The sequence below is a fragment of the Mugil cephalus genome, chromosome 9 (genome assembly GCF_022458985.1).
Source record: "Mugil cephalus isolate CIBA_MC_2020 chromosome 9, CIBA_Mcephalus_1.1, whole genome shotgun sequence".
In the NCBI taxonomy this organism is placed as follows: Eukaryota; Metazoa; Chordata; class Actinopteri; order Mugiliformes; family Mugilidae; genus Mugil; species Mugil cephalus.
This window is the reverse complement of record NC_061778.1, coordinates 19,146,358-19,166,388: the sequence shown is the minus strand read 5'-3', so window position 1 is coordinate 19,166,388 and position 20,031 is coordinate 19,146,358. Positions and strand designations below refer to the sequence as shown.

Below are 20,031 nucleotides of genomic sequence, written 5' to 3'. Positions count from 1 at the left end.
ATACTTCATTTACATGATGCCTTGTTATCTGCATTGCTCGCTTTCATAGGAGAGTCCACTGACTCTTCCCCTTTGAACTGCAAAAAACGCGTCAAATGTGGAAGTCTGTTTTCTAGTCACCTGATTAAACTGAATAATAAAGATTCAAAGCACTCATTCAAAAGTTAGAATGGCTTTATTTGATGTCTGAGGGCAAGAGTCTTTCTGAAAGGACCTGAGTTTCATTACATTACTGTTGGGACGCATCACCTGGTTTAAGCTAAGACCGGAAAAAAATCGGATAGTCCGATTCAGTTGAGCTATTCTCCATCCGTACGATTCAGATCTTATTGAAGGCAGCCACGTCCACAGATTGAACATGTTCCTCGAAGGCGGTGATGGCTTCCTCCAGCAGATCTGTGCCCACTTTTTCGTCCTCCACCACACACCCTATCTGGAGCTTCTTGATGCCATAGCCCACTGGCACCAGCTTGGACTGCCCCCACAGCAGCCCGTCCATGCTGACGCTGCGAACGCACTCCTCCAGCTTGGCCATGTCCGTCTCGTCGTCCCATGGCTTGACGTCAAGCAGGATGGAGGACTTGGCGACGAGAGCTGGCTTCTTGGACTTCTTGGCGGCGTACTCTGCAAGACGCTGCTCTTTGATCCGGGCCGCCTCCGCGCTCTCGGCCTCGTCGTCCGAGCCAAAAAGGTCGATGTCGTCATCGCTGGTGCTTTCCGCCGGGGCGGTGGGACTAGCCGGGAAGACAAATTGACTCTTGGCTGATGGGAGACAAGCTCTCTCCATCTGGAAGGACTTAACGTGGTTGTACCAGCGCAGAAGGTGGCAGAAAGTCGGCGAGGGAGGGGACGGGATGGCATCAAACACGGTCGTGTCGGCCTGGGAGGCCACAAAGCCCTCTATGTAGCTTTTGTCAGCCAGAAAATTATTGAGGGCTTTCAGACCGGCTTGAGAGCTCAAGTCCCCAAACACTGTGTTTGTGGAAGAAGGAGGGCATGTGAGCGGGGCGAGCTCGGATTCATCTCGCGAGGGGAACTTGTGCTTGATGACTTCTTGCATGGGGACGTCGCGTGTGAGGGTGATTTCAGCGGTGCGGCCACTGGAAGAACCAAGGCAACAAAGCAACAGGTAATGAGTCACTGAGTTTAATTATCATGCACTAACCCCAAGGCATGAGCAGTCTAAATCAAGACCAGGCATGCATGCACAAGCCCACACACAGATGCGCACAATTCACGTCACAAACACAATGAAGGCTTGTTAATTTTTAATTCTTCTGACTTGAGTAAAAACAGCCCCATTACCGGTATTAAACAATGGCTTCACACAAAATCACTGCAAAGATTGGTCCTCGGGTTTTACCATTCACCAAATCAACTTACAATCAGCATGCAAACAACAAATTTAAATCCTGAGATATATCATTCCATTTTTCTCTTAGATTATAACTGTTATGTATGCTTTAAGCAGGCGTTTAGGTTTAGGAAGGCGCAATCACAGGAAAGGCTCGATGTCCATCTCCAGCGCGGAGCAGGGCATGGTCAGCTCGAAGCGGTTGATGACGTCTGGGTGGAGGACTCCGAGGCGCCCCACGCTCTTTCCGTGCACAAAGATCTCAGCACAGCGGCCAGGGAAAAAGGTGGAATCTGAAAGGGAAACAGAAAAAAAGCTGTTACTTTCCGAGAAGAGCTTGGCCGCACAACCAAACAACTAATATTAGACGAAAGACTTGGCTGTTAAATACTATACCTGGCACCAAAGCCAAGACTTCTAGAGCTCTTTCTTTTGAAAAAAAGTAAATAGTTATCATCTCCACAAGCTTGTTTGCAACACAAGAGTATGCTGACAAATTATTCTTGCCAGTGTGTTACTATCCAACAAAGCATCTGATCTGGGTGTTTATTGGATCGGGTTTCTGCCACTTCACGTTGTTGCCACAAATCTACTCGAGGCGTTTTGTTTTTTTTCTTTTTGAGTCTTGATGCCTGCTTGATTTTAGCTTTATGTACACATCACAGATAGCACACAGACAGACAGTCAGTGGTACAGTGTAGGCAATGCTGCGCTTCCTTTCCTGTCCCTTGATTATCATTTGTTTACCCATGTTCATTATCAACAATCACGTCTACAGTACATAATTCAAACAAGACCAAAACCCAAAGAGGAGCTACTTCCTGCACACCAAATATTTGGGTTCCCAAGAAAGAAGCCCTTTCAGAAGTGGAAAAATTAAGTTCGTGCATGGCCTGGTTATAATCGGAACCATTACTGTTTGATATCAATCACTTATGGAGCAGAAAAAGGAACAGCATTTATGTGAAAATGTCACAGGTGATTACTCTGAAGCATCCACCTCCGGGGGCCATTTGACCATAATTGGATTTTCTGTCTCGGTCACTTTTGCACACACACACACCTCATTCCTCTTTCTGATTAAAGTCTCGTCCTGATTAGACTCTGATGGTGCTGTACGTTTGCCAGTGTCAGGAGTAAAGGTCACTTCACTCCAGATGGAATAATAATAAAATTAAAAAAAAAGCTTCCATCAATACTGAAATAAAAAACACTCTTGCCAATATGAGAGGCGTTTGTTAAAAAACACCAACATGCAAACAGACAGAAAGACGGACTCGTCAGGAAATAACGAGATACAGGAGTTGTACAAACACACGGACATGGCATTTTCCCATAGTGCACTGCTGCTTCCCACGCTGCCTAGCTAATGAGTTCCAGAGCCCACTGTTTAGATGTTCACTCATCACCCTGGACGAAGGCTTACAAGACACATGCGCTGTATTTTTAAGTGTGTGTTAAGAGGTTACTAAAGCAGGAAACTCCTACCATTTATTTCACTTGCCTTTTTTTTTTGTGTGTGTCTGTTGGGTATATTAAATAGGTGGAATGTGCTTGCGTCGCTTCACACGTCATCTACTTGCACCATGAGTGCGATGCCATGGCAACTGTATAAATAGCTCCAGTACATCTTAAATAACCAATCAGTCAATGAAAATCCTACACTTGAGCCAGGCCACTTTCCGCCCACTCGCATCCAACTTTCAGCAGAAGAGAGCGTCGGATCGATGCATCATCACCACTATCCTGGCTTATTGTGCCATAGGATTCGCCACTATTTTAGGCGCACGAAATATTCACTCAAGCTCTTAATGAAGCTATAAAAATACAAACACACACACACACCAGTGCCTCATCCTGCAAACAGCTGTGACCACATCTGAACTTCCTCCAGGAGGACGGATCTCGTTTTCAATGAGTTTTAGGGCTTTGTTTTTGGTGTTGGACGCTTTCCTGAGGAGTTTTATGAAAAACTCTAATTCCAGGGCTTGTTTTTGTATTTTTGGACAGCGTTTCTAGTATAGCATGGCCAGGCTCAATATTTTACCAGGAGACAGGTTGAGTAACATGCAAATTGGATTTCATTATGAGGCACATTTCAACTTTCATAGAGAAAAAATATGTCTGCACACGATTGGGTCGTTCTGCAACCAATCAAACGTGTTGTTGAATTTGTAAATGATGTCAACGTTACTCTACTGTAACATTAAGTCCGTCCAGAGAATTTGACTGGTCTGGCAGATCTTTGTTGTTTCTCAAAGCAAAGATCAACTTTACACTGCTACATCATTTCTGGTAATTATAAGAAAATGCTGCTCACTAAAAACAAGATTGGCCTGATTAATAGATTAAGTGATTTGATCTGTTATTTTTTCAATTAATCTATTGATTATTTTCCAAGTAGTCAATTAATTCTTTGTCCAAGTGACCACTTAATAAACAACCACAACTATTTGCCTACACCCATGTTATTGCTGCGTTGTTATGCTAACCATTAGCATCTGCTCCAAGGATTATTTGTCTGAAAAACAACGTAGGGATTTCTGTGTTTGGAAGTTGGAAAGGCAGCAGATCATCTATGTTGAGATGTTATTCATAGGGTTTGTGCTGATGATACAAGCATTTCCATTTTTATACAACAAATTTCAAACTACTAACATTCAGGCTCGGGTTTTACCATAATTTTGCAGCCTGACAGCAAGAGCAGCTATAATTGGGGATGTAAACAAAGTTACAGCATTGTTGCAGCCGTAAAATAATAGATAAGGATGGCAGAAGCATCTAAAATGAAGTCAGTTGGGAGACTTTTTACAGATAAAGCTGGCAATATGCAATAACAGTGTGGGGTGAATGACAAAATATATTTTCCTCCTTTATTTGGTGGACTCGAACCGATAAACTATTTATCTCATTATTTTGCGAACACATTATTACACAGAAGACTTAACCATTTCCTAAGACGGCTGGGGACTGTAGATTGTAAGCAAATGCAACTGAATTTTGTGGGCACTCTTTTCAGCGTGGACTATTCTGTTCTTGTGTTTATAATAGCATGATGGTGGATGTGGCATTTGTACAAAAACTACAGTGCCCACGTTCATTGTAACAAGAGAACACGGTGCTGTGTTACATTGTCTTATGACAATAGCTAAGCGCAATGGCTTATTGTGTTATGGATCAGTATGTGTAAATGGAAGAGCAGTTCAAAGCCAGATTAACAAGAACGTTTTATTTTGAGGTAAACCCAAAAAGAAGGAACTCATAAAATGTCAGTATTAATCCCTCACTAGACAAGTAAACAGTCTATTCAGTAGATCCGGGTTGAACGAGGAAGCTGCTCCGCAAACTGTGAAGTGCTCAATTTTCTCTGTGTGTTCTGTAGCAGAATCAATTTTAGGAATAACATATTGTTCCTGGGTCTGAGTGTCTGTGTGACTACAGTAGTACGATTATAAACTATCACTTTAATTTCTCAACATTATTTCTAATCTTCCACCATACTCACAAACTAAACACTTAAGGTTTAAAACCGACAAAAAACAAAAAGAAGTCACATGACCACAGCCTCTTCCCTAACAAATGGACCAAGACCTTGCATTGGACACAGTTGTTAAGTGAAACGTGAACGTCTGTCTCTTAAGTGTTTTTTTTTCTTCCCCTTCTGATCCCCTGGCTCATCATTTCACCCATCCTGCCCGCTGAGTGGCGGAAACACAGCTGACTTGTATTCCCAGGGAGCGACGGTGAGTTAGCCTCAACCTGCTGATGGATACATCCTGAGGATGTGTGTCTGCGTCAGGTAAGCTCTTAGACTGGGTCACGACCTTGTAATGGGGTTACAGACGAGCTGACATATGTGGGGGAAATTAGGCTAATGGTGCAGAGTGTGGAAAAAGCAGCCGAGACGATGGACTTGGTGGGTGCTTGTGTGTGTGTGTGTGTGTGTCCGGCATCTTGTGTGTTAGAACACACTGTGAGATATCTATGAGAGATGTTCTTTTCAGCTCCTTTTAAAGTGTGTTTTTGCGCCTGTCAGATGGCTAGTCAGAGTACTCGTGGGTGGGTGTCGTATGTGCCAGTCTGTGTCGCTGCTCGGCACTGCAGTGGCTGATGTGCCTCCCATGCAGTCTCCAACACCGCAGACTTTACACACTCTAATACCCTTTCTTGCTATGGCTCTCCTGTCACCCTCCTCCGCCCACTCTTTTTCTGTGCTCTCTACTCTCATCTCATCCGTTCTTCTTCTCCTTTGTCTGCCTTCACCCTCTCATCTCTCGTTCACCGATACTTGAGCCCATTGATTTGCAGTCTGAACGGGCCAGCAGACGCAGAGGAGATATCCTACAGTGTGACCTTGGAGCGTGCAAGCCACGGAGAGAGTAAAAAGAGGTGGGTGGAGAGGTAGACTGAGGGAGGAAGTACGGAAAGAGGAAGAAGAGCGTGAGGAATTCAAAACTCAAACGATTATAGTGTCTCTCTGGGTAAACACAAGCTGGACTGTGAAAAGCTTCAGACAGTGAAGTCAACCTTTTCCGATTCGCAGTCTTACAGGAACAAACCTGCCGCATCAGAAAAATGAAATTCAACTGAGTCATGCCTCTATATGCCGTTGTAAAACACCTTTACTGCAAATAAATCAGCGCTTAATGTAACCAGACTTTTCTAATTAAATTGCACTCTCTATAGGGAGGCGAAGCTGCCTTTAGGATTACTGTTCCTCAAAATTCTTAACAGACGTCGAGTGGCTGATGTAACGTGACTTCATTCAATTAATTTATGACGACCCTTTGAAATTTTGCACTCTTACTCAGACACATGTCATCATAAGAGGCACAGTGAAGTCATGTTCTTAGGCCACAGCCCAAGAAGCAATAACACTGATATTACATCAACATTTTAGGTCAATGCGATTCGCTGTCACTTTATCATCTGAAGGACAGAGTCCAGAGCTACCCTGATTTAACAGAGAGATCCTACCGGCCTCCATGGCAAAATGTTGACATTCTAACCCAGGAGTAAGTGGGTGTGAACGCACAATGCACCTTGAGTCACATTAAGAACCACCTACTCAACTGGTGTGCTCTTGCATAAGCAAAATTATTTCATGAGTAAATACAATACTCTGGCACAACAAATATCTATTGCCTGTGGTTAATTATCAGTGTGTTCATGTTTTGCGTGGCAAGTGGCCATGTGGAGTTAAGTTAGTAATCGGTTATAATAATAGTTAATCTACAATAGCCCGTGTATTCATTTGCCTTTGTTACTGGGGATTATTCAGTCTGTGCAAGCTTGCGGGATTCCATTTATAATCTGGCCATTGTGCAGGTCCCTAAAACGCATGTTGCTACTCCTACGTCCGAACAGGGCGTCAGACAACACCCATCTTTAAAACATTTTGATTCAAATATAGATGTATTTGTTCAAACGCTCAAGAAAATCAAAATGAGATCAGTTAAGTCGTTGACAAAGCAATGAAGCAGATGGTGTTAGGATCTTCGAAACCATGTAAGACGACTATCTAACTGTAAAATACAAACAACACATGGAATGGTTTGTATTGAACACCCTCAATAATATTTAACGTTTTCTGTGCCTTTTCATTCTGTAGAAGTAATCTAAATGAATGATCTTAATTTTTTATTTGAGCTAAGACAGAACTATACATCGCTAACATGGAAACCTTGCCCCCTCAATAAAGCAAACAATCACAGCAGTGCAATCACAGCTCATCGTGGACTGGATTTACATAATCTCAACAAAACCTGCGTTCCAACCTTACATGGCCCAGATTTATTTGTTCACCAGCTTGTGCATAAACATGTCCTAGATTACATGGGTTAAAACCTGGGGATTTCTCTTTGCTGCGTAAATCCAGTCTTAAGATATTTATCAATAAAGATAGCTCTTAAAAGCATTCCTATAGAGACGATAGATTGCTGGTTCTAGCCCACGCTTCTTACCGTCTGCGGCCTGGATGTGGTAGCCCTCTCCTCGGGCCGACTTCACGTCGAGCAGCTGCATGGTTCGGTCCAGGAGACCGTGGATCACTTCGAAGCCTGGACTCTTGTTGTAGTACACGGCGCAGAAGCGGCGGCTGTTCCTGGCCCCAACATCTGGTCGGTGGCACAAAGGAGTGTGAGGGATCAAAATGATGCTTTGTGTTTCATTTACTTTAAACATATTTTTACGGAAGCACTAAGACTGCGCTGGCTGTCTATAATTAGTTCCTCATGTTGATTATAACATTGCTGAGATTTCTCAGAAGTGTAGAAATGTAATCATTGTGAGCAATAATTCTGGTGTAGAAATTATGTACATAGAGTTGAAAAAAACTGCCAGTATCAATGAATAAATACACAGTAGAGTTTTTTTTTTTTGTTACAGCGACTTTCAGACGCCCACCTTTGGTCTCATCCTTCAGCACCACATCAGATATCTCAAACAGTTTGAGGGGAAGGGGCATCTTCCGGTTGGCTGCAATGGTCTTCAGAAGGCCTGGCAACAGGGTGGTTCGTGCCACCTGGTGGAGAGGAAAATAAAAGTCAGTGGGAATTAGGGTGGCAGTATATTAGAGGAAGAGTCTGCCCTCTTATGGACATACAACAACAGAACTTGCGAGTCAGGTGGTTACCCTACTCATTTGACTTTTAAAACATGTTCACCCAACACAAATGTCTTCATCTTCCTCATTTTTAATCTGGGGTTTTAATAAATAATGCTGACAGAAAACGTTATCAGATTCCTTTATATAGATATTATTTGCACTAAATCTTTCTCTTTGGCCATAAAACTGGTTTCATCTGCAGATTTTTCACACGTCGTAACTATTATCTCCACAAAGCATTTACAGTTGGATGTAATACTGTCATATCCACGTGCTTAGCAGAAACCTTAGTTACGATAAAGTCAAACTACGCCTCATCTAGGTGGCATAGGATCTCACATTTCAACACATACTATTGTTTCACACACTTCACTGTCTAGGAAGAATGCCTGTGATGCAATGAATTTAATGGATTTGCCCAAGTGTTTAACCATTACTATGTGAAAAACCCGTCCTTAAACATTTCTGGTTCTCTGTTGTGCTGTATGTTACCTGGAACTCGGCAGTTTTGGGGTTGGAAATATGAGCCGCCTTCGTATCTGAGATCTCCTTTCTCAGCTTGTCTGCTATGTCGTCTTTAGAACACTGGATGAGAGGAAGGAAAAATGGAAGGAAAAATTTCTTTGAGTATTTTGGGGACAAAAACAGCAGTTGTAATTGTGTGTCTTTTTTTTCCCTCTTACCAGAGCAAAGGTGAGAACCTCTGTGAATCCAGCAGCTGCCACGTCTTGTCTCAACAGCTCTGTCAGTTTATTGAGCTGGAGCTGTAGAAACACATAGGTATACAGTATATTTAATTAGATTTCGTATTATTTGGTAACTGCAATGCTACATATGCGCATACATAGGAGCAGAGCCAGATACCTGGTTGGCCACAGTGTAGGTGCTTGGTGTAGTGCGGACAATGTTGTTGAAACCGTAGGCGATGGCGGCGTCCTCCATGATGTCACAGGCGTGGATGATGTCCGAACGAGTGGGTGGGATCTCAACCTCAATCTCATCGCCGACACCAGTGGTCTTGGACAGCAGGCACATCCTGGTCAGCAGCTGAGCAATGTTCTCAGTCGACTCGCTGTTTGGAGAAAAACAAAAAGACCACTTCATTTAACGGCGTGAAGATGACTCCAAGGAGCTGTGGTGAAACTATTGCAAGTCAGGGATGCTATCTTATTATAGGACTTAAAAACAGTAACAGTTAACATTTTCTTTAAAAGCTACAAAGTGCCTGGAGAACATGCCAAAAACATTTTTCGTGTTTTTTCTTTATTCGTGAATATTTACAGTGGGGGAAATAAGTATTTGATCCCCTGCTGAATTTGTAAGTTTGCCCACTTCCATAGAAATGATCAGACTCTGGTTTTTATGGTTGTTTACTGGTTATGGGTATAGACAGAATATCAGTCGAAAATGCATAAAAAACACACAATCTAAAAGTTATAAATTGTTATGTATTTTATTAAGGGAAATAAGTATTTGATCCCCAACAATTCACTTAGAATTCAGGCTCCTACAGATTGGCTGGTGCGCATGTGGCACACAGCTATGCTCAGTCAACTAATTACCAATACTCCTGATCTTAACTCGTCATGTATATAAAGCACACCTGCTCTAAGAATCAGTTTCTTACATTCCAACTTCTACAGCACCATGGGCAAGACCAAAGAGCTGTCAAAAGATGTCAGGGACAAGATTGTAGACCTGCACAAGGCTGGTATAGGCTACAAAACCATCAGCAAAAGGCTTGGTGAGAAGGTGACAACTATTGGTGCCATTATTCGCAAGTGGAAGACCCATAAAAGGACCATCAACTGTCCTCGGTCTGGAGCTCCCCGCAAAATCTCGCCTCATGGAGTGAGGATGATGATGAGAAAGGTGAGGGAGCAGCCTAAAACAACACGGCAGGAGCTTGTTAATGATCTGGAAGCAGTTGGGACCTCCGTCACCAAGAAAACAGTTGGCAACACACTGCGCCGTTATGGATTGAACTCTTGCAGTGCCCGCAAGGTCCCCCTGCTCAAGAAGGCACATGTACAGGCCCGCCTTAAGTTTGCCAGTGAACATCTAAATGACTCAGAGAAGGCTTGGGAGAAAGTGCTGTGGTCTGACGAAACCAAAGTTGAGCTATTTGGCATTAACTCGACCCGCCGTGTTTGGAGGATGAAAAAACGTGAGTATGACCCAAAGAACACCATACCCACGGTTAAGCATGGAGGTGGAAACATCATGTTTTGGGGCTGTTTTTCAGCAAAGGGTACAGGGCAACTTCACCGCATTATGGGGCCAATGAATGCAGCCATGTACTGTAACATCTTGGACAAAAACCTTCTTTCCTCAGCAAGAACACTGAAGATGCCTCGTGGGTGGGTTTTCCAACATGACAATGACCCAAAACATACTGCCAGGACAACAAAGGAGTGGCTCAAGAAGAAGCATATTAAGGTCATGGAGTGGCCTAGTCAGTCTCCAGACCTTAACCCGATCGAAAACCTGTGGAGGGAGCTGAAGCTCCGAGTTTCCAAGAGGCAGCCAAGAAACTTGAAGGATTTAGAGACTGTCTGTAAAAATGAATGGGCCAAAATCCCTCCTGCGCTGTGTGCAAACCTGGTGACCAACTACAAGAAACGTCTCATCGCTGTGCTTGCCAACAAAGGTTTCTCTACAAAGTACTGACTTGTGTTGTGCTTGGGGATCAAATACTTATTTCCCTTAATAAAATACATAACAATTTATAACTTTTAGATTGTGTGTTTTTTATGCATTTTCGACTGATATTCTGTCTATACCCATAACCAGTAAACAACCATAAAAACCAGAGTCTGATCATTTCTATGGAAGTGGGCAAACTTACAAATTCAGCAGGGGATCAAATACTTATTTCCCCCACTGTATATTGTAGATTCTCACTGAAGGCGTCAAAATTATGAATGAACACATATGGAATCATGTAGTAAACAAAAAAAATGTGAAATAACTCAAAGCTTATTTTATATTTTAGGTTCTTCAGAATAGCCACTCTTTGCTTTGATTACTTCTTTGAACACTCTTGACATTCTCTCAATGAGCTCCATGAAGTTTGGCCAGAAGAAATTGTTTTCCACCAGTTCCCAGAGATGCTGAGCACTTGTTGGCCCCTTTGTCATCATCCCAAACCATCTCGATTTGGTTTAGGTCAGGTGACTGTGGAGGTTAGGTCATCTGGCAAAGCTCTCCATCACTCTCCTTCTTGGTCAAATAGCCCTTAAACAGCCTGTTTAAAAAATAAATGATGGTCCAACTAAACGCAAACTGGATGGGATGGCATGTCGTACAGGATGCTGTGGTAGCCGTGCTTTCAATTTTCAATAACTCTCGAACAGTGTCACTATCACACCTCCTTTTACATGCTCCACAGTGAGGACCATGCATGTAGAGACCATCCGTTCACCTTTTTTGCGTCGCACAAAGACACGGCGGGTGGAAACAAAGATCTCAAATTTGGACTCATCAGACCAAAGCACAGATTTCCACTGGTCTAACGTCAATTCCTTGTGTTTCATGGCCAAAACACATGTCTTCTGCTTATGTTTTTTTGGACCATAAAGACCAAATTCACACAGTCTCCCCTAAACAGTTGATGTAGAGATGTGTCTGCTACTAGAACCCTGTGTGGCACTTTATGGGCTCTAATCTGAGGTGCTGTTTACTCGCAATTTCTGAGACTGGTGACTCAGAGGAACTTATCCTCAGCAGCCGAGGTGACATTTGGTCTTCCTTTCCTGGGGCGGTCTTCATGTGAGCCAGTTTCATTGTAGCACTTGATGGTTTTTGGGACTGCACTTCAAATTTTTTACAATTTTCCAGACTGACTGACCTTCAGTCCTGAAAGGAGTGACGGACTGGCGTTTCTCTATGACTTAACTTATCGGTTCGTGCCATAATATGAATTCTAACAGTTGTTAAATAGGGCTGTCAGCTGTGTACCAACTTGACTTCTGCACAACACAACTGGTGAGCCCAACCCCATTAAGAAGGAAAGAAATTCTACAAATGAGCCCTGACCAGGCACACCTATTAAATGAAAATCATTCCAGGTGACTAGACCGTGAAGCTCATTGAGAGAAGGCCAAGGGTTTACAGCGCTGACAACAAAGCAAAGGTAGGCTACTTTGAGGAATCTAAAATATAAAACATATTTAGTTATTTAATTTTTTTTTTTTTACTTTGCTACACAATTCCATATATCTTGCTTGTGTGTGTCCAAACTTGAATGGCAACGCGTTTTGTGCTAGTTCACGTGGCTTACTTAATGCCAACTTTTTGGTTGATGAACTTGCTGGTCAGCTTCTCCTTCCTGTAAGCCAACTCCTAAAATAGGAACAAGGAAAACACAGTGGGGAATTACGAGACATTAAAAGATATAATGCCACTTTAAAAGAAAAGAGACTTGAGTATAAGACATCTTCTAGTGGATACAGTACCGGGTATATGCAGGTCTTGCCATCTGCGCACACAACCTCAGCCTCCTCCACCCTGAAAGAGCAGAGGAGAGAAGACGTTATCACCAACTATAATGCTCTCGCCCCCACTCAGTCGTTGGTCTTTTAAAATGAAAGTATGTGTGTAGTTCAATTACAAGAAAATACATCAGTATCTCTAACATAGGAGGATATGAGATTAAACCACTATATCCTCTCATACGAGAATACTTTGGCATCTGATACACCCTCATCAGCAGAGTCCAAGCAGGCTCGAGTTCAGCAGGACCAAGCAAAAAGGAACTTAATGAAATAAAGTAACATGAGCAAATCTTCGAATCAGGAAATCCAACTGCAGGAGCAAGGATTTAAATTATTTCCGACAAATGGATTTGACAGCTGATGGAAAGCAGCTCCTGTGATTTCACTGTAGGATTAGGTAAAAAAAAAGAAAAAGAAAAAAGAAAAACAGTTCTTTTCTAATGAATGTGAATCACAGTTGATGTGCTTTTCAATATATACAATAACAAATCTAAAAGTCCAGCTCAATATGCCGAGATGGTATTCTAGATACCGTTGGTGTTGAGACAGAGAAGTGAGTATTTGAAACACTTACGTGAAAGGCTGTGCACAATACTCGCTGAACATGGTCACCATCATGTCCAGAACGATCTTAGCCTGTAGGGAAAATGGTTTAAGCCAGTTTCTGATAAATGTGACAAGTGACAGATTTTATTTCTCTCCTCCGAGATGTACCTTGGTCAGATCGGTCGCCGTGCACTCAATGAAGACATTCTTTGTTTTCAGGCTGATTTTCGAATGGTCGCCTGCAAGAGTAGTGAATTTTACCATTAAAAGACATTGAAACGTTGTTAAGTGCAGTTGGTCAAAAGCTTATTAAGTGTCTACAGTGTAAAACAGAAAATAAAGCCAGAAATGAGAGACACAATCACAGGACAGTACTGACCATTGATAATTGGAGGCATGGAGAGAACAATGCCATTGCTGTCATAGATCACTGGGTACACGGGCTTGTCCTCAATAATGTGAAGATAATGTTTCAAGTGGCTGTCTGCCTGGAGTTCATACAAAAAAAGAACAGTTATCACTGCTCAAAAAGACATGTTGCTCGTTTGACCTACACCCAGTCAGTCAGTCAGCTATTCACCTTGTAGAGGCTCATGAGCTGGGTGGCAGTGTACTCTTTGGTCTGGTTGAGCGGCTTGAAGAAGATGTCTCCAGGAGGTTTGGCCGTATAAGTGAAAGGGCCAGAGAGGGTGTCAAGGTCATGGGTCCCGATGGCCACCAGGCTCCTCTTCCTACGCAAACATAGTTAACGCATGACTGGATGACAGTTAATGACTGTGACACGACTGCCATGATTATGCCACGAAGCAACAAGAGGTGACAATATGGCCTAAAATCTGCCAACCAGAGCACAACTTAACTGGTGTAACAATATGGTTCTTTACTGCATCATTTTCTAAGCAGCTGCCATCTGATTTTATGCTGCACACGACATGAGTGTGTGAATAGCTGTTGGTTGTGTGCAGCCCGTTTTCCCTCAGCTCTTCATTTGACAGCTCACTGTGACTGCTGCCTTTTGTTCCTTCACTCCCTGAAATATTTGATCCTTCAGGTACCTTTTATTGACAATTTAGTCCTCTACTGAGTGTATCCAGATACCAGTTTATAGAGATCACAATGGCAGTAATTTAACACAACATTTTTTTTTGTAATAATGCAAATACATAACTTTCACTGTTAGGTTCTGTTGTCAGTGTGCCCAATAATTAAGTGACAGTGGCTCAACAAACATTTATGTCAAGAATTCATTTTTAGATTGCCCATTCACATGCACAAAACAAATTCCAGTAGAACAAGTTTGACATTTGACGATGTGCCAGCAAACGTTATGAAAGCAAAGTGAAAGTATGTACACCTCAGGACCGACTGTACTTTCGCCCAACATTGTGTTAGGTATTCATATTTGATCGGCTCTGACCTGCAGATGTTCTGATGCAGCTTCTCCTGAAGCTCGATGAAACTGTCATAGCTCTCCTGTGTGAAGGTGATGTTTCTCAGCACTGCTGACACGGCGTGTGGTCGTACTGCCGCCGTCTGCACGGGACAAACAAACAGTAACAAAGTGATGATGACGGTAAACACACAGATTTACCTGATTTCTAAATCGAGTGGCTGCTTCATGTTACAACTCATTTTTCAATCCCCCACCTCCTTAGTGATGATCAGTCTCTGACGTTCTCCGCTGACTGGGCTGACCCGTCGGTAGCGTGGCGCCTCCCGCCTGAAACACATACACAATCTCCGTGTCATGAGTGAAGCACATTTGTATGAACGGAGAAGCACAAACATTAGCCTTCCAGACAAAGGACCTAACAATATCTCTAAACCTCCAAAGTTGCGGCTAAACATCACGTTTGACCCAGTAGAACAATTAAAGGCAAATCTACAATACTAGTGTATGTAAACGTCTAACCATCTGTGAATCTGATGAAGGAAATTAAATCTGAAATAAATCTCTCTCTGCTATTAAGTGAAATGGTTAAATGTCAGGAGTTGTGGAAGAACTGGGTTTAAATGTGTTACGGTATATGCCAATTGTACTGAATACAACTCACTTATTCTTGAAGATCTGCAGTCCACGGACCAGCCCCTCCAGACACAGCAAGTCATGGCGGTTAGCCGGCACATCGATCTTGTACAGGATGACGTCAGATGCTCCCGAAGCCTTAGAGTCGCCCTGCTCTCTGCAGATTATCTCCTTCTCCGAGGTCTGTAAAAGAAACAGAAGACAGACTTTTTACAAGCGTCGAAGAAAATGATACTGGACCTTTCGCAGAGGGTATTTTGACATGACAAACGTAATGGGTGCAGACATTATTTTCCTAAAATATATCGTCATTCATTAATTTACTGAAATTGGACAATGCATATTAATCAACATTGGTGCATTATGCATCAGTGTAAATGCGCCAAAATTTTCAGCCGTAGTCCCAAGGCAGGTACTTACACAACGCAAACACAACAAATCATACAATATCAAAACAAACAGTATTAGAACAATTAGAACATTTTGACCCACAATTACAAAAAGATGAAAAATACACACATTAATGATTTATTAGTAAACACCTATTTAATCCCATTTGAATCCAGTTACTTACAATTTCATCCAGCTCCAGGCCAAATTCAAAGCAGAGCTCGTCAAACTCCTCATCAGCTGAAATAGGCAAACATCAGTCATTAAAATGTACCTAGATACAAGGCATCATCCAGGTGCACCTGTTTTCTCATTGGTTGCTGTTAAAAATATGTCCAGATTGAAATGAAAACAGTCTGATGCAATCACGTTGTCATACCGAGACATCTTTAACATCACCAAAAAAAAAAAAAAAAACATCGGCACAAACTATAAGAAACAAAGTGATATTTAATTTTGACTTATCAAATAGCTAATGTTTTATTAAAACACGGACTGGTTATAAATAAAATCGGGCAGCTGGTTAAAATTAGTGAGTAGCTGCTGCGTTGCTAACAGCAATGCACCGAGTTCAGCTTGCACTCTGACTTCCTGTGTATATTTGAGTCAAAAGGAGAAGCAAGAAGAAAGGACAGATAATTTGTCCATCATTTGACAACGCTATAAACGTGACTTACTGTAAGTTTTGCCCAAAGCTTGGAAGAGAAGATCTCGTTTCACCCCGACAGTCGGCATGTTGAATGATGATCCTCCGCAGCTCAGTGAATAAGGACCCGAACAACCGCTTTACAGCTGTCTGAAGCGATGCCTGCTTGAAAATAAAGGTCCATTCATTCCGCATCGCTGCATTTCCGCAGTTTCAAAGTTTCAACAGAAATGACACGAATGTAATTGGTCCTATACAACACACACACACACACACACACACACACACACACACACACACAGCCCTCTATTGAACAGGATTCCCTTATAGAACAATTATTTATTATTATTATTTGCTGCCTCCGTTTCCACAAAGAGTTTGCACTGTACAAGACATAATCTAATAATCTGAAGTCACTCAAAACAAACAAATCTGTCACAAACTGTCAATTTACAAAGAATTCATTGAAATATTAAATTCCTTTAAATATTTAATTCTTATTCTTTAATCTTCCACTGAGATCATATATAGAGCAAATATTGAGCAGTGGAGTGGTAAGAATCAACATGCATGTATTGTATGTGACATCCAGAAGAATAGTCTTGTAGTGTTTCCGGTGAAGGCCAAGCAAGAAATCAGCAATATATATTGGCATTATCCTGCACAACACATCTCAAGAAGTTGCATGAATACAGAAGTTTGGAGAACAAGCTATCATCAGTAGCACCTACATTTGCCAGAAATTTCCTGTAAGAGAAAACTATGTAAAATATGCATACAAATGTGTTAAACATTTTAGTTTTGCATGGAAAAAATAATTCTACAAAAATGCTCAGCTTAAAACAGATTCGAATTATAAATTTGAAAGAATGTTCTTGAGTAGCGTTTAAACAGATGACAGATACATTCATGTCATCGTGAAATAATAGATTAACTATATTCTCCTATTGAGAATGGTTGCTGGATTGTTGACTCCCTCCCTGGAAAACCACAGCATGTGCAGCTGCAACATACCGTGTCAGACAGGGTGCCCAGCCACAATGGGGCTCCACAGTGCCTCCCCCTTCCTCTTCACCCTCTACACCTCTGACTTCAACTACCAGGCAGAGCCCTCCCACCTTCAGAAATTTTCTGATGACTCTGCACCTTACACCGTGATACTATGGCTCATACCAGCGTTACATTCTGTAAATATGTGTATTTTGACGAATAAAATTATGTGTCTACTCCACTGTGAGCCAAACAACATTTGCACCAATAAATGACAATAAAGCAAGTCTAAGTCTAGATGTATCAGTGATGGTGAGGAGGCTGAGTACAGAACTGTGGTGGGAAACTTTGTTGTGTGCAAGGACAACTTCCTGCAGCTGGTTGTGACAAAGACAAGACTTGTTACCATCTAGGAGGGCTGTGCGGACATTTTCGATGGGAGTGCACACTGACAATAAACTACACTGGTCAAAGAGCACTGAGGCACATGCAGAGGTGAGTCTACTTTCTGAGGAGACTGAGGTCCTTCAGCATCTGCTGGACAATGTTGAGGAGGTTTTATGAGTCTGAGGTAGACAGTGGACTCTTGTACACTGTTATATGCTGAAGGATTAATAAAGTATTCTGATTTGGATTGCAGTATTATTATGATACCGTAAGAGACAGAGGAGACCGTGATCAGCAAGCCTAATTTCACATTTACAATAATCTTCCAGCAAGAGCTGATTCTTCTCTTCTTCTCTCTCTCTCTCTCTCTCTGTAATATATCATGCTGCCACTGCATGGCATTGCAGTAATGAGTCATCACTCTTTATGTCTATAACCATAATGATTTCCTGACAGTAAAAAAAGGCAAAACAAAACATAGTTAATAATGCATAACACATATTGAAAAATAAAAACACAGACACAGACTAACGCTCTCCTTTCAGATCCACTCTTAACATCTGCAGCATGATGGATCACCATTATATGCCCTGCCTTACAATGAGAGGATGCCAGATCAAATCTTTTTATAGCCTAGCCTGAGAAAACTTGACTGTCAAGCGAACTCCCTGCCCTGAGTATCTCTCAGACGTGTAACTGAAAATGAGGGAAGAATGAGGAAGTTACCAGTTCAACGGCTACAGCGTGTTTTGACAGGTAGTTATCTCAGCTGCGCATGTGCATGCACATGCACATGCACATGCACATATGTAGGCTTTTGGAAGGGTGAGAATGTTGTTACATACTATCTGGGTGAAAGGACATGATTCCCAGTGTGAGAAATATAACAAATTGTAGTGATTTTGTCTAGATCTGCACGACAGACGTAGTGACTGAGACAGGGATCTTTAAAGTTTTAGATTTTGTATTGTTGTCGTCAGGGGGTAGAGCAGATGATTTTTATCAGTTTAAAAAATTATATACATAGTTTGATGCACAGATGACGGCAACCAACTTGCCTGGAAAAGGAATCCTCTCAGCCCTGTTCCACATGGTCAAATACAAAAAAGTAGTTCATTATTAAATGATTTTTTTCTGAAATAAACAATAGCCCAATATGAATACATACAACAAGAAACGGGGAAATTATGTGTAAAAATATCAAAATGTTGTTTTTATTATATCCTTGAGAGAACTTCATATTGTTTGCCTAATAGCATAATTGCCTAAGTTATATAACTGAGTTACGAACTGAATTACCCCACTATAAAAGTAACTAGTTACCAAGGAAAGTAACTATTGCGTTACTCTTCCTTTTTTTAAGTTTAAATACGTTTAATAATTTGATTTTTTTCTCAGCAGGTTTTACAACCCAGTTGCATAGAGTAGAATTGTATAGACACATACTTACACAGAACTTTTAATATTTATTGCCCCTCAGACCTCAACTGGTAGATATGTACCGCTTTCACATAGGCAAAAGTCCCGGGTCGGACCTCCACCCGTGAGAGCTGCGTGCCTGTTTTTTCCTCCCTCATACGTCATCGCGTACATTGCAGATAAAATTACAATTGTTGATGACCTGAGGAATGGACCTATCAAACACCCGCTCTTTCAAAAGGCTGTTGATTTTAGAATAAATCACTGTGTCCTGTACAGAGCCCGACCAATGCCGCCAAATCCCCTTTTCTCGGATGCAGAGCGCTGCCATGATCGTTAAAGTGGGAGATATCGCTATACAAACTGTATATAAACACAGTCGCACAGTCGCCGTTCATCTATGCGCTTCCATTAACGATCGTGTAACAACACATTTGATTTGTTTGAAAAAAAAAAAAAAAGGAACAACAATCTCTGCTCTTCAGAGATCGGTCTTTATGGGAGTAGATCAAAACCTGTTTTTGAGCTGAAGCTTCTTCAATGATAGTGAGAATGTAACAGGCAGATACAACAACCAGACCGAAAAACCCAGGTCTACCCGGTCCAACCGGCGACGGCTCGCAACTTTCTCTCCACATTCAGCATTGCTGCCGCTCACCTGTGCTAGTTGGGTATGATTTGTGTATAAACTGAACACTGTCTGTGATTGGCTTATCGTGAAAGCCTACTCCACCTTAGCCAATCATCACCTATACGGTTGTTTCGCCCCTCCCTCCTCTCCTCGCAAAAAACAGCTTCGCGGCTTCCCGTGGCTGAGAACCAAAAAACGCGCCACATTTAATTTTCAGTAACGGAAACGGCGTTATAAAGATGGAAATAGTAATTAGTTAGATTATAAATAACTATGCTGAAGTAACGTTTATTTATTCACAAATTCAGTTTGTTCAGGATAGAAAGGTAAAGCACTTTACCTGTGACTCGGCCATGGTGTATAACTGCTACTGCTATTAAAGTGAATAAAAACAGTGAAAGTGCAAAATAAGATTCGTCTTTGTGAAAGTGGAAATACAAAATACAACGTGATATTAAAGGGGAAAAAAGCCACGTGGGTGCATGTGTTTGCGGGGAGGGATGTGCGCGCGGCCTCTGCCTCCTCGTGACCGTCAGTAA

The 20,031-nt window shown here is 41.9% G+C and overlaps 1 protein-coding gene across 1 annotated transcript; it reads right to left on the bottom strand.

Annotated features, from left to right (window-relative positions):
* Positions 1–156: 156 nt before the first annotated feature.
* farsb (phenylalanyl-tRNA synthetase subunit beta) lies at positions 157–16,243 on the bottom strand. The gene is made up of 18 exons (XM_047593405.1): positions 16,097–16,243; positions 15,604–15,659; positions 15,058–15,212; positions 14,651–14,723; positions 14,421–14,536; positions 13,584–13,734; positions 13,383–13,491; positions 13,172–13,242; positions 13,032–13,093; positions 12,419–12,470; positions 12,244–12,305; positions 8,826–9,033; positions 8,645–8,725; positions 8,454–8,546; positions 7,760–7,877; positions 7,318–7,470; positions 1,500–1,647; positions 157–1,100 (listed from the first exon to the last, which is right to left on the bottom strand). Exons 1-18 carry the CDS (start codon positions 16,152–16,154, stop codon positions 320–322), a joined length of 2,547 nt encoding a protein of 848 aa, XP_047449361.1. The 5' UTR covers positions 16,155–16,243; the 3' UTR covers positions 157–319.
* Between the last annotated feature and the right edge of the window lie 3,788 nt (positions 16,244–20,031).

Coding starts and splice junctions, on each gene's coding strand:
- farsb (XM_047593405.1), bottom strand. CDS start 16,154: ATGCCGACTGTCGGGGTGAAACGAGATCTTCTCTTCCAAGCTTTGGGC. Junction 15,213..15,603: donor GCCTGGAGCTGGATGAAATT/GTAAGTAACTGG, acceptor TTTCTTTTACAG/ACCTCGGAGAAGGAGATAAT. Junction 7,878..8,453: donor CCAAAACTGCCGAGTTCCAG/GTAACATACAGC, acceptor CCTCTCCACCAG/GTGGCACGAACCACCCTGTT.